The 18,482-nt window shown below is 37.7% G+C and overlaps 3 protein-coding genes across 5 annotated transcripts; all 3 read right to left on the reverse strand.

The window, feature by feature from the left end:
* Nucleotides 1-726: 726 nt before the first annotated feature.
* prrg2 (proline rich Gla (G-carboxyglutamic acid) 2) lies at nucleotides 727-4,015 on the reverse strand. 3 transcript variants are annotated; one of them, XM_073857261.1, is made up of 8 exons: nucleotides 3,857-4,014; nucleotides 3,681-3,767; nucleotides 3,164-3,250; nucleotides 2,122-2,285; nucleotides 1,970-2,003; nucleotides 1,525-1,654; nucleotides 1,302-1,445; nucleotides 727-1,155 (listed from the first exon to the last, which is right to left on the reverse strand). In XM_073857261.1, the coding sequence occupies exons 3-8, from the start codon at nucleotides 3,246-3,248 to the stop codon at nucleotides 1,113-1,115; spliced, it is 600 nt and encodes a 199-aa protein (XP_073713362.1). In that variant the 5' UTR covers nucleotides 3,249-3,250; nucleotides 3,681-3,767; nucleotides 3,857-4,014; the 3' UTR covers nucleotides 727-1,112. The 3 variants fall into 3 exon arrangements, with proteins under 3 accessions (XP_073713362.1, XP_073713363.1, XP_073713364.1); XM_073857262.1 differs by having other exon boundaries at nucleotides 3,681-3,764; nucleotides 3,857-3,973; XM_073857263.1 differs by lacking the exon at nucleotides 727-1,155 and having other exon boundaries at nucleotides 1,298-1,445; nucleotides 3,857-4,015.
* Nucleotides 4,016-4,636: 621 nt separating this feature from the next.
* rras (RAS related) lies at nucleotides 4,637-13,262 on the reverse strand. The gene is made up of 7 exons (XM_055193865.2): nucleotides 12,956-13,262; nucleotides 12,577-12,664; nucleotides 12,272-12,359; nucleotides 9,266-9,368; nucleotides 6,523-6,631; nucleotides 6,328-6,446; nucleotides 4,637-6,243 (listed from the first exon to the last, which is right to left on the reverse strand). Exons 2-7 carry the CDS (start codon nucleotides 12,658-12,660, stop codon nucleotides 6,156-6,158), a joined length of 591 nt encoding a protein of 196 aa, XP_055049840.1. The 5' UTR covers nucleotides 12,661-12,664; nucleotides 12,956-13,262; the 3' UTR covers nucleotides 4,637-6,155.
* An 813-nt stretch (nucleotides 13,263-14,075) lies between these two features.
* LOC129436053 (uncharacterized) lies at nucleotides 14,076-17,311 on the reverse strand. Its single transcript, XM_055193864.2, has 5 exons — nucleotides 16,758-17,311; nucleotides 16,445-16,574; nucleotides 16,118-16,277; nucleotides 15,791-15,914; nucleotides 14,076-15,593 (listed from the first exon to the last, which is right to left on the reverse strand). The coding sequence occupies exons 2-5, from the start codon at nucleotides 16,535-16,537 to the stop codon at nucleotides 14,531-14,533; spliced, it is 1,440 nt and encodes a 479-aa protein (XP_055049839.2). The 5' UTR covers nucleotides 16,538-16,574; nucleotides 16,758-17,311; the 3' UTR covers nucleotides 14,076-14,530.
* Between the last annotated feature and the right edge of the window lie 1,171 nt (nucleotides 17,312-18,482).

Genomic DNA, 18,482 nt, shown 5'->3' on the forward strand with positions numbered 1-18,482 from the left:
CCCTCTCTTTTGCCCTCTTATATATCTCGATGCCTATTGTCCTTCGTAGCAAAAGCAGCAACGAGGGTTATATGCTTGTAGGCACTCTGCATGTTGAATTCTGATGCCATTCGTTATTGCACCCATGAGACACACGACACGTGCTTGATTGTACCATGTTTCCTCTTAGCTGCTCACGTACTGCATTGCCACAAAAAGGCGAAATACTAGGACTCCATGAACGGTAGTCTTGTTTTTAGTCAGCTGTTGCGCACCAAATATATATATAAATAGACGGGATGTAACATCCGCGTAAAAACAAAGTGGTTTCTGGCTTCTTTAAATTATACAACGGTCTAATGCAATGCTTCCCGCGCTTGCATACACGCTAAAATGCAAAGGATAAAATAAAATATTTTTCAGGTTTTAAACCAGAAAGACGCCATTTTTAAGAAAGGACTAAAAGGCTCGCTCACACACAAACATTATATACACGTTATACACACACACTGACTCCCCCTCTCGCTTGTCACACTCTCACACATACGCAGTCTGTCTGGAAGTCTCGTGCGTACTGCCGCCTTGTTACAGCACTGAGTATTGGACGATGTCGGTCCCTTCTCTAGTAAGGTCTGTGGCAGTGCGCATACGACAGCTATAAAGGCAATGGTGGTATTATGGCAAATATTGATTTAAACTTTAAGCCCATTCTTGTTGCCTTTACAAAGTACCCAAATGGCAAACAAATTATATTCATTTTTTTATTAAGAATAAAGTTCAATAAAACAGCATTTCGTTTAACAATTAAAAAGTGTCTCTAGACACTTCTCTAAAAATAAAAATAAAAAATGTGTCAACAAATCTTATTTATAAAAATATTGACAGTTCAGGCTGACACAGGGTTGCGCTTTCCTCTAAGATGATAGTAGCAAAATAATAATAAACTTTTTAAACTGTAGAGCACATGTTGTATAAAGATTGGTGTAATAAATTACAGAATTTGTGAAGTAAACTACACTACATTGCTGTTGAAAGTCCTCTCTCTGCGGCACATGACCATCACCAGCCTGCAGAACTAAAAGGAGCTTTGCTTCCATTTCATCCCCCCTTTCAAAAGCAACAGAATCCCTTTGTCACTCTGCATCTTGAGGATTTGGTGGTTCAGATGTAACCCCACTGCAAAGGAAACAAAATGAAGAAGTGAAATGAAAGTAAGAAATATCACATGCTTGAAACAAGCACTGTGAAATTTTGAAAGCAGATGCTTTTGTGTGTCAATAATATACATTTATTAGTACAAACATTCACAAAACACTACTTACCCAGAGTAAGGAGGTGGCGGTGCGTCATGCTGGCCACTGGAGGCCAGGGCCTCATTGTAAGAGGGGAGACCTGGGGGTGCGATATTAGCTAAGGGCACATGTTCAGTTGCAGACTGTCCATCTGCTGCCAAACGTACAGGAACGCTGTGGACCATAGCATACGTGAGAGTGATACCACAAACGTAAAATGCGTATTAGAATGATAAAGATATCACACGCTTACCTGCCCCCTCTAGATGTTTTGCCTCTGTTTTTGTAGCAATAAATGCCAAGCACAATGGCTATTATGCCTACTATTACAACAGCCAAAATGCCAGCCACCAGACCAGACACATCCACTCTGGGCAAAGTCTCTGAGTAAAATCAATCCATACATCATTGTAAAAAACAAAACAAAAAAACATAAAAAATGTTGAACAGCAAAAATATTTTTGGATGAAATATTAATTACAGATTTTGTTACAAAAAATACTACTTGTACCTTGCACTAGTTTACTCGAAGATAATAGCTAGCAGAAGCTGGTTAAATCTATCATCAGCTTCGTTGCAAGAGTAAACTCGGCTAGTTGCATTTTCATTTGAACTTTTAATAGCTTTAAAGTGCATATCTTTAACAACATATTTTAAACATAAAACACATTTCTTAAATTACAAAAACACACTCTTACCATGACTGTTAACATAGTCCTTCCAAAAAGCAGCCTGTTAGGGAGAGAAAACAATAGCATTATAGCACTGTATTTTTATTATATCATTGTTTTGTCAGGTTCATTATGCTTGCGCTCACATTTGTAAACATAAACATCGTTTCATTTCTTACCGTCTTTGCATCATCCTCAAACACCTCTCTTGCCTCTTCATATGAGCATATTTCTTCGTTGCATTCTCGCTCTATATTGCCAGGCGTCACTAGCTCGAAGTCCCAACTGTTATACAGCAGTTTACGGGAGAGAAAAGAGCCTGCCGATTTCTCTTCTAGGAACACTAAATAACACAAGAACATAAGCTATAATATCAGTTTTAACAAACATTGATTTGCTCACGCCTTGTTATAGGCAGAGCAAACATCACAACATGAAAGAAAAAAAATGACATTTAACCATAAAAGTGAAAACATAAAAAACAGAATAAAAAGACATGAAATTAAAAACAGATAGAACAAAAGTACAAAAAAATAAATTAAAGTTTTACGCTATGTTGCTATAAACCCAAAGTAAACAATAAATCCTTTGAAACTGAATATTTTGTAGTACATCTAAAGGCAGTAAAGTGGAGTTTTCATGTAGTTAAAGGTGCAGTGTGTAAATTTTAGCGGCATTCAGTGGTGAGGTTGCGAATTGCAACCAACGGCTCAGTCCACCGCTCACCCCTCGCTTTTGAAACGCATAGAGAAGCTATGATAGCGCCACCGGAAAAACATATAATTGACGGAGACAACTTAATAAAAAAAGTTTGTCCGTTAAGGGCTTCTGTAGAAACATGCCGGCACAAAATAGTGACTTCCACGTAAGGGGACCCTCTGTGTATGTAGATAAAAACGTCTCATTCTAAGGTAATAAAAACATAACGGTCCATTATAAAAAGGTCTTTATACACCCCTGATAATATAGTTTTGTATATTATTTTGCATTTCTGTCAAGAGGTCCTTCTAAAAATTACACACTGCACCTTTAAGCTGGTACAGCATACTGCTGGGTCACATCGTACATGTGCAAAAATGTATACGTAGTGAAAATGATGAGATATGCAGAGGTAAATACTTTGTTTTAGGCATCATAAGTGCATAGGGAGAGAGGACAACAAATACAAACAGAGAAATATAACTGCAAAGATTGTTCCACACAAGAAGTGATTATCATTACCATCATTTCCATTGTAGATTACTTTGCCTCTAACAAGATACAGCATGGATAGCAAACTGAAGCATATCTCTGGAAACCTTGGCATTGTATCTGATAAAGAAAATCAGTTACAACGTTAATGGGGTTTGTTTTCATAAAAATATCTATCTGAGTCCCTTTAAGGGACGTCTAACTGAATGAGTCACAAATAAGAGTATTCTCAAGAGTAAGACTTTAAAGTATTTTACAATGTCGTCCTCTATTGGGCATTGTACGTATTCATAAGGAAATGTTTTATTTCAAGCCTTAAATAAATATGACATTTCGTGCAACAATGCAGCCAAAACCAACAAGTGTAGCGCAGTGGCAAATAGAGGGAAACAGGTATTTACTTTAATATTTTTCTACATACCAACTACAGAGTGAAAATAAACTGTAGCCTATAACAAAACAGCACACTAAACGTAGAAAACAGAAACTGTAAAAAGTAAAACTAAAACAGCTTGAATCAAATAAAGAGAATGGTCAGACGGAGGCTTATCTGTACGCCCTATTGTGTTCCGCACACGGAAACACAGGTTTTACATGAAAACACTTTCAGATTTATCCGTTGAGTTCCTTGCTGCTGTAAATTTTGACAACAAAAAACAAACATATGAAACATTCGAAACCACACACTAAGCAGGCATTATTCATCCATATTCGCATGTTCACCTGTTTATTTCAGAAGAAAATGTAATTACGATGGCCCACCATCACGTAGCCTACGAAACATACCAGTTTGACAACATGCCTCATAGCCTCGAGCGCTTATAGGCGTGGCCACAGGAGTATCGAGGACTCACCTGAACGTCAGCGTAAACGTACTGACTCATTTGTCAATGAATGACAAAAAAATAGCGCAGTATATTTTTGTGTTGTTTGAACAGTGTATCAGCTCAATATCGAACAATGTTGTCAATAAACTGTAAAAAAAAATGCTTAAAAATATCACATTTGACCACTTCCGGTTTCGACATTGATTATCTTGATTGGATCAGCCTTCTTATTCAAATCAAATAGTTATGAATGGGGCATTTTTTTCTTTGCTTTTTATGTGCCGACTTCAGATCAGTTCCAAAGAATAAAGAAAATGGTATGCAATAATTATTTTCTAATGCTTTATACCATGTTGTAAAATAACTGATACATACGACATCACATGTGGGAATAATTAAGAGTAGGCAAGTTCTGATTTTATTTAACAATCGTGTACCAATAAATATCGAGAGTGAGACAATAAGCTAAGCAACTAACTAATGTTTGCCAAATAAACTGATCGAAATAAATTCTTAGTTAAGAAATGAAAGGTCTTATTTGTTTGCGTCATGTTTCTTAAATTCCCTCATGCATTAGTGCAGAAAATCTAAATAAAAGTCCTAAATAAATTCACTATAAAATGCATTAAAATGAAACGGAACTATACTGCTTACTTATAAATAGTCAAATCGTAAGTGACAGTTTTGGTAAATATTTTATTTGTGTACAAAAGAATATTGTTAAAATGAAACTTTAATTATGGAAGATGCATTCATCAAGATCCAGAACCAACAAGTAAACATCTTAAATTAAAATAATTGAAGACTTAAGACATCAAATGAAATGAAAGACAATCATATTACAATGTTGTGTATTTCTTAACATTCCTTAATAGTATAGTGCTTTGTTCTTTGCAGTTGACAGACCTGGGCTATTACAAAATTTGTGTTTAAAAAAAGTCTCTTGATTAAAGGCCATAAAGTGTGTGTAGCGCTCCCTTGTGTAACACGTAAGAACTGTTATAGTGGACCTATAAAAAGTACCCAGTTTCATTTCTCCTCATCCTAAACTAAGACTTTTATATTTGGACAGACATTGACTCATTCCCTTAAAACACTGATTAAGATCATGTTTTGTTAGCATATTCATTTGGGCATTTTCTGTATCACTTTTCAGCACTCTCTACTAATGCAGGTGCAAAAAACAAGCACACCATATACAAAAGCATGTGAATCTTGAGAGAGTGCCTCTGCATTTGAACAATAGAAAGTACCTTAAAAAGACATAAAAATTAAACTAATAAATCCTTTTGATTATAAAAGCACAACATCCCCAGTATGAAACCATTTTAGTGTTAAAACTACATAAGATAAACGTTCACAATGACAATGGTGTGCAAACATCTACAGCAAAGCCTTTGGTTTGTTTGAATAAACATTACACAAACACTGGACCCCTAGTTTGTAACGGCACTGTTTGTCTATTACCTTTGTGCATCAAAGAAATAATCTCATTTAAAAAATAGCATTGTTAAAACATCATTATCATCTCTGCACTGTCCCCAATTACTTTGTCAGGACGAGATTATTGAAAACAATTGGGCTGAATATTATTCTTGCCACTGATCGTTCGTGAGGGGAAACAAGGCAGACATCAGAGCAGCCATTTCAGCACGGTCATACTGAATTAAATGAAATCCGAGAGAGGGCACATGCCCGACAGAAGTCTGAGTCAATACAATACTTTCTGACTTTCTAAATAAACCAATACTTCATCCTAACACAATAAAAAAAAGATTAAACATATGATTGCTTACATGATCTACATTGTAGCGATTCACTGCTCCCATCTTTGTGGTGATCAAAAAATAAGAAAAAGCACTTAATCATTTGGTGACCTTAAAGGTTTGATATAAACAAATACTGTTTATGAATTTAAAACCAACAGCTCCATTCTACAAAAGCACAAAAAAAAAACATATGGATGACATGAAAACGAAAGGTCCCCTATACAATAGACTGGCGGTTCTCACTAATGTGATATGGGTTTCCAAAGAGGAACTATTCAACTACATAAACTGTAAAAGCTACTAAAACACTGATGCAAACAACCAGGCACACATATCCACAAAACACAACACACACTGGGTAGACACATAAGGCACCAGGCATGAGACAGAGGGCTTCAGTCTCCTAGGCAACAGTGCAAGGGGCAGTCAGAGCAGGGTGCAGGGACAGCCACCACTCTTCTGTTTCCCAGCATGATTAGTAGGGAGCGGTGGACTCTCCGTCTCTTGAAACTTCCTGAAGAGAGGTAATGCAAGATCATCACAATGTGCTATATTACACTGTAATGTTACATTGTTACACTTTCTTTATTCGATGTACCTTATTGCTCGCACAACCTCCATGAAGGCCTCATCCACATTGTGGCGATTCTTTGCTGAAGATTCCATATAATGGATTCTGTTTTCTCGGGCAAATCCGATCGCTTCCTCTTTTGAGATCTATAAAAACACACCCATCTCAACAATTGAAAACCAACTTAGTATTTTTTTCATCAGTATAATATGGTTACATTACCGCTCTTTGCTGGTCAAGATCTGATTTGTTGCCAACAAGAACCATGGGAAAGTCATCTCGATCCTTTACCCGCAGAATCTGAGTGTGAAATTTCTGAATTTCATTATAACTGAAGAAGAGAGATAAACAAAGTTCATTAGAATGGTTATTCTTATTACTATGATAAGAGATAGATATATTCCAGAACAATTTAAATAGTTAGGAAATTCTGTAAACTACTATAAGCTTCAGGGTTCCCACACCTTAGATAACTTCAAACTCATGGACCTTTCAAGGACTTTCCAGGTCCAATACCCTCAAATCAAAGACTAAATGTGGGGACACATTTCAAGTGAGAGCAAGGTTACATTGCATTACCTTTAAACACACATTGTTACAGTTCCCTTTTGAGTGAACTCGTCCTGTGTCACTGTGGTGACACTTTGGGGACGCCTCCAAGGGAAAGTGCGTCTGAATGTGTATATCAAATTCAACCAATGATGAGGCTTAACGACAAAGACAGGGTGACACGGGAGCCAGGAAGTACAGTATTGTTCAAAATAATAGCAGTACAATGTGACTAACCAGAATAATCAAGGTTTTTAGTATATTTTTTATTGCTACATGGCAAACAAGTTACCAGTAGGTTCAGTAGATTCTCAGAAAACAAACAAGACCCAGGATTCATGATATGCACGCTCTTAAGGCTGTGCAATTGGGCAAGTGGTTGAAAGGGGTGTGTTCAAAAAAAATAGCAGTGTCTACCTTTGACTGTACAAACTCAAAACTATTTTGTACAAAAAAATTTTTTCTGGGATTTAGCAATCCTGTGAATCACTAAACTAATATTTAGTTGTATGACCACAGTTTTTTAAAACTGCTTGACATCTGTGTGGCATGGAGTCAACCAACTTGTGGCACCTCTCAGCTGTTATTCCACTCCATGATTCTTTAACAACATTCCACAATTCATTCACATTTCTTGGTTTTGCTTCAGAAACAGCATTTTTGATATCACCCCACAAGTTCTCAATTGGATTAAGGTCTGGAGATTGGGCTGCCCACTCCATAACATTAATTTTGTTGGTTTGGAACTAAGACTTTGCCCGTTTACTAGTGTGTTTTGGGTCATTGTCTTGTTGAAACAACCATTTCAAGGGCATGTCTTCAGCATAGGGCAACATGACCTCTTCAAGTATTTTAACATATGCAAACTGATCCATGATCCCTGGTATGCGATAAATAGGCCCAACACCATAGTAGGAGAAACATGCCCATATCATGATGCTTGCACCTCCATGCTTCACTGTCTTCACTGTGTACTGTGGCTTGAATTCAGAGTTTGGGGGTCGTCTCAAACTGCCTGTGGCCCTTGGACCCAAAAAGAACAATTTTACTCTCATCAGTCCACAAAATGTTCCTCCATTTCTCTTTAGGTCAGTTGATGTGTTCTTTGGCAAATTGTAACCTCTTCTGCACATGCCTTTTTTTTAACAGAGGGACTTTGCGGGGGATTCTTGAAAATAGATTAGCTTCACACAGACGTCTTCTAACTGTCACAGTACTTACAGGTAAATCCACACTGTCTTTGATCATCCTGGAGGTGATCATTGGCTGAGCCTTTGCCATTCTGGTTATTCTTCTATCCATTTTGATGGTTGTCTTCCGTTTTCTTCCACGTCTCTCTGGTTTTGCTCTCCATTTTAAGGCATTGGAGATCATTTTAGCTGAACAGCCTATCATTTTTTGCACCTCTTTATAGGTTTTCCCCTCTCCAATCAACTTTTTAATCAAAGTACGCTGTTCTTCTGAACAATGTCTTGAACGACCCATTTTCCTCAGCTTTCAAATGCATTTTCAACAAGTGTTGGCTTCATCCTTAAATAGGGGCCACCTGATTCACACCTGTTTCTTCACAAAATTGATGACCTCAGTGATTGAATGCCACACTGCTATTTTTTTGAACACACCCCTTTCAACTAATTCAACTAATTGCCCAATTGCACAGCCTTTAGAGCGTGCATATCATGAATGCTGGGTCTCATTTGTTTTCTGAGAATCTACTGAACCTACTGGTAACTTTTTTGCCACGCAGCAATAAAAAAATACACTAAAAACCCTGATTATTCTGGTTAGTCACACTATACTGCTATTATTTTGAACAATACTGTATATCGTTATCTGAAATATTGCCAAAGACGGCGTTACAGGCACGCAGGAAGTATGGCAAGGGAGACGCAGCATCTTGTTCCCTTCTCAGGGAACAACATTTACATACGTAACCCGAGACGTTTTCATGTGTCAATCACAACTATGCAAAAAAGCATTTTGGTAAGAATAAACATTCGCATACAGAAGATAAAAGCATTTAAAGTGAACAGTTTAGCACGTGTGCTTAAAAAGTCACAAATTTTTGATATTATCCTACACTACACAGGGAATATGGATTTTTTTCCAGAAAACTTATTGCATAAAATAGATTCAAGCCCTGTCAAGGACCTTTATCTATGTATGTTTATTTTCAAAAACTTCCCAGGGCCTTGAACCCCCCCCAGATTCACAAACTTTCAAGGATTTCAAGGACCCGTGGCAACCCTGAAGCTTAATCATTAAAACATTTAAATATATTTTATGTTAAACACACAACACTCAACATAAAAGACTTGGCACACAGACGGACACAAACACTCTATTCTTGTAACACTGAGAGGCTAGAAACAAAAATAACTTTATATTTCCTTTTTTTCAGAGACACAACACTTACCTGCCACTATCATTTAAAGCAAACACCAGTAAGAAACCCTCTCCAGAGCGCATGTACTGCTCTCTCATTGCTCCAAACTCTTCTTGTCCTGCTGTGTCAAGTACTAATGAACAGGCAAGCACAAACAAACAAACAAACAAACACACACGCAGTTAAATTTATAAATGCATGTTAAATGTTCATCTTTCAAAATTTAAAGGATCATTAGTTTTAGGTATACCACTGTTCTACTAGCACATTTGACAAAATATGACTCAATGACCTGTGAAAACTCACCTAAAGTCATTTATCTTCATAAAACCATTTTGAATAATGTAAAGAACATTCTGTTCAAATACAAGCTTGATATCTTTAATATTGACTGAGAGCCATGTTAAAGACTGAAACTGAAGTGAAATCCGTGAGTGAAATCAAACTTTAATGCTCCTGATCAGATTATGAGATTTTAGTCTGGATTTCACAAATAACCAGGCACTTTAACAAAAGCATTTATTTTGAGTGATCAAAATTAGAGAACAGTAACCATTGTAGCACAAAAGAAGATTACTAGTAAAATATTTAAGGAGTGACAGCCATCAAAAATTAGTAGGAAGTGAAAAGGCTGTTTCGCTAAATAACTTCAGCACATCGGCAGCCGCCGCACATCACTAGTTTCTCACATTGCTCTGGTGTGATCATGGTCCACTCTTCTTTCAATGTCTTTCAGTAGGTTTCTTAGCGTGCACTCATATTAGGGCTAACCCAACCAAACTGTGCCCGAGCATGATTGTTCCCCTCTCCCTACTCCCCCTGAAGCATGCACTCACACTGTACTTTGAGCGACCCCAGCACAGGCACGCTTTCGTCATTAGGACACGATTGTTTTGAAGAAAACAGGAAGTAAAACGCTCTCCTAACACTGGAGTCCATCGTAATGTTAAGTCTGTGTTGTTTGTGAGTCAGTTGATGTGCGATGACACACAGCCCTCTCACATATTGCTTAGTTAATCTGTCGTGTGTAAGCTCAGACATTCACGTAACACCTCTGCAAGCGACCATGGCGCAATTAACCATGCATGGTATAGAGCAGGGATGGGCAACTTCGGTCCTGGAGGGCCGGTGTTCTGCAGAGATTAGCTCCAACTTGCCTCAGCACACCTGCCTAAATGTTTCTAGTATGCCTAGTAAGACCTTAATTGGCTGCTTCAGGTGCGTTTAATTATGGTTGGAGCTAAACTCTCCAGGACACCGGCCCTCCAGGACCGAAGTTGCCCATCCCTGTTATAGAGCAATTCCACTAGTCAAAAATGTCAGATTTTGGGGGTCAAACGCGCTCTGGCATGGTTTGGATAGCGTGGGCATGCCCTAAGAGACGCTACTCTTGCTGAAGACAGCATCCCACAAACCATGATACTTTCTCCCTCACCACTGTCTTCTTAATGCATTCGGGTCTTTTCCCAGTTTAATGCTGAACAAGGTTTTAAAAAGACCCAAATCAATTCAACTTTCTCCCATCACTACAGTGAGCTTTGGACCAGTTCTCTTCTGCCCAGCCAACAGCTAAGGTTAGCCGCCCTAGCCATTCGATTCTTTCTGTTGCCATGTTGAACCAACTTTGAGAGTCTCCATATTATCCTGTACTCTTTTGCATTTGTCTTACACAGAAAACCAGCCTTACTGGGTGACTTGAATGAATTAGTGTCATGTAAAGCTTTAATATTCTAGAAATCACAAATGTGGAAAGACTAAAGTGCAATTTATAGTCGTGCAATTGATAGTCGTGCAATTTATAGTCGTGCAATTTATAGTTGTGCAATTTATAGTCGTGCATAAGGTCTACGCTGTAGCAACGCCACAGTTATCCGTAGCCGCTGCATAGCTCTGCATAGCATGCTGAGGTTATACACGTGTGCAGACATCGATGCAAATGATGACGCAAAAGTATATGTGAAAATCGACGCGATGTGCGCACGACTATAACGAGCCTTTAACTTCTCTTGCAATGGCCAAAGGGCTCATACTTTCAGCCTTTATCTGGATAACCTGCTGTCACCTTAGTGGCTTGCCATCTTGCAAAGTCAGTGAAAGTTGCAAAGTTATCCTAACAGATATGCCACCAGTTAAATATGTGTTGTCTATTTAATATGGAAGTTAGCACACCATGCCAAATAACTAGAAGGTATCTGAAAGTGTTCTCCAATTTTGAGCATTTCATTTTCAAATGTTTATATAAGCGCAATAGTTTACTTCAAATGAAAACGGTTACATCCTCTATTTACCTTTATGTCTTTCCAAATGTGTATGACTTTCTTTCTTCTGCAGGGCACAAAAGAAGATATTTGAAAGATTTTGGTAAATATTTCTCAAAATATCTTATTTTGTGTTTCAATGAAAGAGTCATACACAGGTTCACAATGATAAGAGGGTGATTAAATGTTGACAATTTCTTTTGGTGGGGGGGTGGACGGTTTCTTTAAGTCATCCTACATAAAGAATATTATGTGAAAAAATAACCTTGATATATTTAATATTTACGGAGTATGATTTCAGTCTTTGACATACCCAATGTAAAATCAATTATTGAAATCAACGTTGATGCTCTAAATTACATTATAAGAATTTAGCATGGATTTCACAGACAGAGTCACATATGTTTAACTTATAAAATAACCGCCACTTCTACTTTTGTTAGGATAACTTCCTGACTATGGACTTTAGAACAAAGCAATGACCTTAAAATGTAAGAAATTTAGATTCTGATGTGCAATATGTATGATCACAGATTATGTTTTTTGTATGTACTTAAAAAATTAAACCATAAAAGCTCACAAAGATTGCTGCAAGCACAGCTTGTATGTCGTCACACTGACATAGCAAGTCAAAACAAAACCTGGGCAGAACCCGTAGTCAACAATGAATCATACTGATGCAATTCTTTTTTATCTCTAAACTCAAAAGAAAGCTATGGAGATTTTTTTATACTAATTTCTTCCAGCTAACGTTAATTTTGTAATATTGTTAACATACTGTCTAGTCGTGTTTCCTTTCCATCCACTGTGCAGATTTTAGTGTATGAGTCTTCAATAGTTGGGTCATAGTCAGACACGAAGTATGACTGTCAAAGAAAAGAAAGAAAATGCTGGTTACTCTGAACGTTTGGGCTTTAACATGAAAGAACATGCAGAGAAAACCCCCACTGTACCATGAACTTTACACAACTGTTAAAACACACCCACAAAAATACTTTTAACTCGTCACATACGCAAAAAAATACATTTATTATCATACAATTTATTCATTTAAACTTACAATGTAACTCAAAAGACACTTACCTGAATAAACTGAATAGTGAGGGCGCTTTTACCAACACCTCCACCGCCCACGACCACCAACTTGTATCTTTCTTCCGTTGACATTGTCCTACAAACACGAATCAAAAGTTTACTAAAAATAACTACTAAAGAATAGATACAAGACTATTTTAATCATCTAAAAGCACCAATGTTTCCCCTCGAGCATAAAGATTTAAGATCATACAAGATCAATCGACTTTCTAAGGCCTGGCAAATTTTATAAACCTCTCGTTTCAGGGGAAGTATGCATTATTAATCAAACCCTCACGTGTTCCTATAATATTTCCAGACGGATGAATCTGATAAGCTAACACAAATGCCGATAATATGACAAATCTGAGAAATTATCTTGGATTACCTTTCTTCCGCAGCCGCCTTTAGTAAATGTAGCCTACTGGTGCCAAGTTTGCGCCTCGAAAGTCAGACAACTCAGCCAAACCAGCGAATACTTGAATTGATTGGAGCCACAAGATTTAGCCTACAAACACCGCCGTTCAACAAGCGATAAAACCATCTTGCTCGCGGAGGTAAAATGCGAATTCCAGCCTTAAGGAATGTCCGCTCTCGGGCTTTTCTTGATGATTTCTGGACTCCAGCTTCCGATGGCTTTTTTCATGACCAGGGGCAACTTTTTTCGTCTCCCAGTGTATTTCATACGTACGTCTGAAATGGGCGTGCCTTTGCCGTTGTTTTCCTCATCGAACGAACCGCTTCGTAATCGCTGAGTTTTCGAGCTCTCTCATTGGCTGATGAGGATGATTCGATGAACAGTTCTGCTGTTACTACGCCAGTGTTGCGCTTGCATTTCCGCAATACGAGTCTACGTGATGAATGTGGAGCGTCGCCTTTCCCATATTTGGCCAAAGGCCTGGTTTGACTGCGTTACAGTATTTAGATATACCGTTAGATCAGTATTATTTGCATGTTTTTAATATGGAGCCAATTTGAGAGATATAAAGCAACAAAAAAATTAAATGATTATATAGGAATATCTTCAAACAGGTTGTTTAGTATGCAGACTGTAGCGAGGTGCACAAGTCATGTTTATTATATGGTGGATCGGATGGAAAATTCTGCCTCAGTATTGACAACAGGATTTTGTAAAAAATTAAAGTGAAAAGTTTTCTAAAAAAAACTACACTGTCTTAAGACATTTTTATGGGAAACAAATGCGTGTAAAATAAAGTCTCAATCTAATTCTGGCTGATTTCAATGTTTGACATGGCCTTACTCAGACAATATTAAAGATATTAAGGTTATATGTTCACATAATGTTCTTTACATTATGTAGAATGATTTTATGTAAAATAGACTGGGGCACAAACAATTCTCTGCACTTATTATTGAACTGGCCCTTTAATTCACACACTGTTATCACAACATGGTGATATGCATGTATTGTTAGATGCTGAATTAATCTCTTTTATTGCCAAAGTCATTAAATAGTTGAATAAAAATGAAACTATAAGAGATGAAGAGACAGTAAAATAGTTGTCTTTAATGAACACTGTTTTCAGTACAAGCTATAGTGTTAAAATTCAATGCACAAAATACTCCTTTATAAATAGCGATTATCAATGTACTTCAATAAATAAATACAAGGCAGGCTGTGCATTATAACAGAACATATTGCATGTCTTTTTACATCAAGTCATTTGGTAATGTATACACACATCTCTGAAGGGTCAGCTTCAAACAGGCACTGCCAAGTCAGTCCATCAGTCTCAGTCATATAATGAACAAACATGCAATTTTATCAAATAAATAAGTAAATTCACACACGTATACATATGCTTTTCAGCCGTAATGTCCCAAGTTCCCTCTTGCTGGAACGTACAGAACATAATCACAGTTCTGCCTCATTCACAAAGTCAATGTTTACATCTGTATCTTTAAATAGCTCAGTCCATATACATAAACAACCAGTCCCTCCTCAACATCTGTATGGCAAAGCAGCCTGTCCCAATTTAATACGTGACCCAAGCAGGACCCCAAGCAGTATGCGTTCCCCCCAATCTAGTATTTTGTTGACTGTTAAGCTGACTGGTGACAGGGGGCTTTGGCTTCCATCCATACTCTCTACTGCTTCTACACCACCAGTAACCTCCCTCTCTAAAACCTCCTGTGGGGATGTTGTGATGTCAGACGGTCCCTGGATCTGCCTCTGTGATCTTGTGCTTGAAATATCCTTGTGGTTAATTTTTGGTTTTTGTTGCTCCTCTTTAGCTCTGCTAAAAGAGGAGGTGGGGTTGCTGCGGTTCGATTTACCCTTTTTCTTATGCGATCTCGAGCTGCTGTGTCTTGCCGAAGCCTCCTTTTGGCTTAGCCTGTTTGGTTCTGTTCTGGTTTCTGCTGCTGGCTGCTTCATATTGACTCTGCCCAGTCCACCTAACTCCCCCGTTTGGTCAACCGCAGAACTGCACGTCAAGCTCTGCTTTAGCTCGCTGCTTTCTGTAGACCCCTTATGGTGAATCTGAGGACCTGCACTCACTGGTGTGAGAGACAAAGACAGACATTTGCGCTTCTCTGCTAGAGAAATGTGACTGGATGGAATCTGTAGGCAAGTAGGTTTAGGTGGGATGGACTTTGGTGTTTCCTGCTGCGTCTGAGACGTGACGTGGACTGGTCTTTGTACGTCTGCAGGATTTGTGTGAAGAGTGAGAGCTCCCAGCTTGTTGGAAAGAGACAAGGTAAACTCAGGCTTTATAATCTCATAGTGTTGGCTGTGAATATTTTCTATTTGGTTGGTCCTGTTCTCACAGTTCACATTTGCTTTGGAATCCTCAGTATGTTCATTAATAACAGAGATGTTGTCTAAGTTGCTTTGAAGGTTCAAGTTAGTTAACAGTGACACTGTGGAATTATCCAAAGCTTTGGCCGTCTCCAGAGGAAGGATTGTGCTGTTATTCTTCAATGAAAGTGTTCCCTGAAACAACTGCAGCTGCCCCAGGAAATTGAAGTTAGGTGAAATCGTAGGTCTGCGTTCTTTCACAAACCTAAATGAATGATCGGAAAGTAATAATTAACTTATTTGATCAAGCAAATCATTGTATTTATGTTGCAAAGATTAAATCAACAAACTCTTTTACAACCCCCTCATACAAATACACAAGTGCCATCAGCATGATTCTTTCTATTTTAATGCATAACCTCTTTGGTTACCAGACAGGAAAGCAAAACTTAAACACATTACCTGTATGCATGATCCAGATCCATTTTCAGGCTATACATAACGTATGCCACAGCAAGTGCTGGAGACCGAGAGATTCCTGCAGCACAATGAACCAGGACTGAGCAGCCAAGTGACATCGCCCCATCTGAAACACATAAAAAATATTAATTTGCATGCAAATTTTAGCATTTTAGCTTTAGAATGTTTTGCACTGTTAAAATGCAATGCAATGCATTATGAGAATATGCACAGACAAAAACATTTCTATGCGTTCAATGCTTGCTTGAATGATGTAATGCAATTGAGATGCAAATATAAGCTGATGTAAGCGATGGGATTGTCCCTTACCAATGAAGTGCAACGCCTGGGGGATCCATGGAAGCAGGTCATCCCGAAGGGAGTCATCTATTGGGATACGAAGGTACTGAGACTGGGGTAGAAATAAAGGCTGTGGACAGCATCTGCTTACGCTTAGTACGTAAGAGATACCTCTGTCCGATAAGCCATCCTATGTGGATGAACAAAGGGGGGGAAATCAAGTTATTATAAACAATAAACACAAATGACATCATCAATATAGCAAAATTTGTGCATATACATGGAAATGTAATTTGGTATAAAGATAGGCTTAAAATACTAAACAAGTTTAAAATACAGATGAAAATAAAAGTATACCTGGGTTACGTCAGTCTCTGCACCAAGGTAGAGATGCGGCAGAATACGCGACAACGGCGGCCGCTCAGAATCACTATTCCTGTAGTACACCATCTCCTCTTTGTTTATATTTAATAAATTTGATTAAAACCTAAAGGAGAAAGAAAATATACTGAAAACGACTGACTGTATGACGCATGTAGCAGTCATAAACAAGATCTTTAAAGTAAACTGCAAATAGTAAAAATAACTTTAACTTTGTTTTGACGAATAGCACTTCACAATGACAAAATATCTTAAGCTTAATCACAATAAACTTAAAGCAGATACTAACCAGATGCAGGCTGATATATTCAGTAATGGATCAAAAAGGTTGAAAAGTCCCACGAAGCGAGTGGACGAATGTGCAAACAGCACAAAAGAGCGATCCAGTAATGCACGCGCTGAGAAATATAATGTACTTTATTATAAAGAGTTGTATTATCTGTCCTCTGGTAAGTTGTGTTCCAGTGTTCCCCTCCGCTCGGTCTGATCCTCAAACATTATTTGTTGTTGTATGTCTATACCTGCGCGAGGGAGGAAAAAGATGAGGTCATCCCGTTTCCACGAGCTAAGAATAGCACAATTGTATGTGATGTCATTTTTAACCAATCAGCGAACAGGGTTGCACTTTGAAGCGCGCGTGCGCATGGGCACGCTCTGTTTGTTTGCCATCATCAATTTGCCTTGAAGAGCTCGGCACTTTTATTGTGATGAATCGTGTTTAAATTCAATGACCACCTTTCTGTTGCTTTTGCAGACAAGCGCTCGAATTTGCAAATCGCGTGCAATGCAAATGAGATGTGTGTTAAACTCAGTCTCGCGCACGTTTCTTTCGTAAACAAAATGTATTATTCAAAACGCGTAGGTCACTGATACACACGTAAACATTGCCACTGTAATTATTCTTTGCACTGAATTGGAACTGTGCAGATTAAAACAGCATCATATTTATATATTATCTTAATACGTAGAATAAAACATTAAAATATTGGCATAGTGCCTGATCAGTAATATCGGTGTGTATTGTTTAAATCGTCTAGGTAAACTTTTTACCAGTTTCACATTGCAGCTGCAAAACACTGCAGTGAAACCACACTTTTAATTCAACTTATTTGCACTTTCTAAACAAAATTAATGCATGCTTGTCTACAACAGCCATTTTGTTTAACCATGACACGTATTTTAAGAACAACAATCTGGTTTATAATAAAAACCTTGGAATTAGCTTTGCTTTTTCAAAGTGCACAGCAAATGTTAAATGTAATATGTTGTAACCAGAGGTGAAAATGGCAAAGATTTACCGAGATTATTTTTTTTAACAATAAATGCAGAAAATCCCACTATAGACCATTTTGCAAGATGTAAACAACACTGGTCCAGAAGCACTTCCTGTTGTTTTCAAGTTAACATTTATTTGACATTTCTATTCAGTTCTGATTTTTTTCGTTGGTTTGTTCTAATATTAATTCATATTAATATTTTGTTCAGTGTTAAAAACAGTGCTAAAACAGGAAGTGCTTTTGGACCAGTGTTGTTTATATCTTGCAAAATGGTCTATATTTTTAAGTATGAAATTTGCATAGCATGTGGAGCCTATTACATAGATGAAACATGGAAATCTCCTATATTTTGAACAGGAACTTTACCTCACTTAAAGGTGCAGTGTGTAATTTTTAGAAGGATCTCTTGACAGAAATGCAATGAGATATACAAAACAAAATTTTCATTGGTGTATAAAGACCTTTTTATAAAAAACGTTATGTTCTTATTAGCCTTGGAATGAGATGTTTTAGTGAAATGCACGAGGGTTCCCTTACGTGGAAGTCGCCATTTTGTTAACAGAAGCCCTTAACGGAAAAACATTTTTGTCTCTGACGATGACATGTTTTTCCGGTGGCGGCTACTGTAGCTTATAATGATAAGTAAACTGTCCATCCGCTTCGGAGGACAAACGTGAGGAGGTTTCAGGTCAGTCTTGAAGGGCGGGTGGTTTAAAACATATTCAACAAAATATATG

The sequence above is a fragment of the Misgurnus anguillicaudatus genome, chromosome 19 (assembly GCF_027580225.2).
Source record: "Misgurnus anguillicaudatus chromosome 19, ASM2758022v2, whole genome shotgun sequence".
Lineage (NCBI taxonomy): Eukaryota > Metazoa > Chordata > Actinopteri > Cypriniformes > Cobitidae > Misgurnus > Misgurnus anguillicaudatus.

What these genes read in the sequence shown, in the direction of transcription:
- prrg2 (XM_073857261.1), bottom strand. Translation starts at nt 3,248, where the DNA reads ATGCCAAGGTTTCCAGAGATATGCTTCAGTTTGCTATCCATGCTGTAT. An exon ending in TTGAGGATGATGCAAAGACG is followed by an intron (nt 2,004 to 2,121) that starts GTAAGAAATGAA and finishes TCTCCCTAACAG; the next exon opens with GCTGCTTTTTGGAAGGACTA. An exon ending in CCGCCACCTCCTTACTCTGG is followed by an intron (nt 1,156 to 1,301) that starts GTAAGTAGTGTT and finishes TTTCCTTTGCAG; the next exon opens with TGGGGTTACATCTGAACCAC.
- rras (XM_055193865.2), bottom strand. Translation starts at nt 12,660, where the DNA reads ATGTCAACGGAAGAAAGATACAAGTTGGTGGTCGTGGGCGGTGGAGGT. An exon ending in TCACTATTCAGTTTATTCAG is followed by an intron (nt 12,360 to 12,576) that starts GTAAGTGTCTTT and finishes TTTCTTTGACAG; the next exon opens with TCATACTTCGTGTCTGACTA. An exon ending in AAAGGAAACACGACTAGACA is followed by an intron (nt 9,369 to 12,271) that starts GTATGTTAACAA and finishes CCTGTTCATTAG; the next exon opens with TACTTGACACAGCAGGACAA.
- LOC129436053 (XM_055193864.2), bottom strand. Translation starts at nt 16,537, where the DNA reads ATGGTGTACTACAGGAATAGTGATTCTGAGCGGCCGCCGTTGTCGCGT. An exon ending in CCAGGCGTTGCACTTCATTG is followed by an intron (nt 15,915 to 16,117) that starts GTAAGGGACAAT and finishes TATGTGTTTCAG; the next exon opens with ATGGGGCGATGTCACTTGGC. An exon ending in GATCTGGATCATGCATACAG is followed by an intron (nt 15,594 to 15,790) that starts GTAATGTGTTTA and finishes TCATTCATTTAG; the next exon opens with GTTTGTGAAAGAACGCAGAC.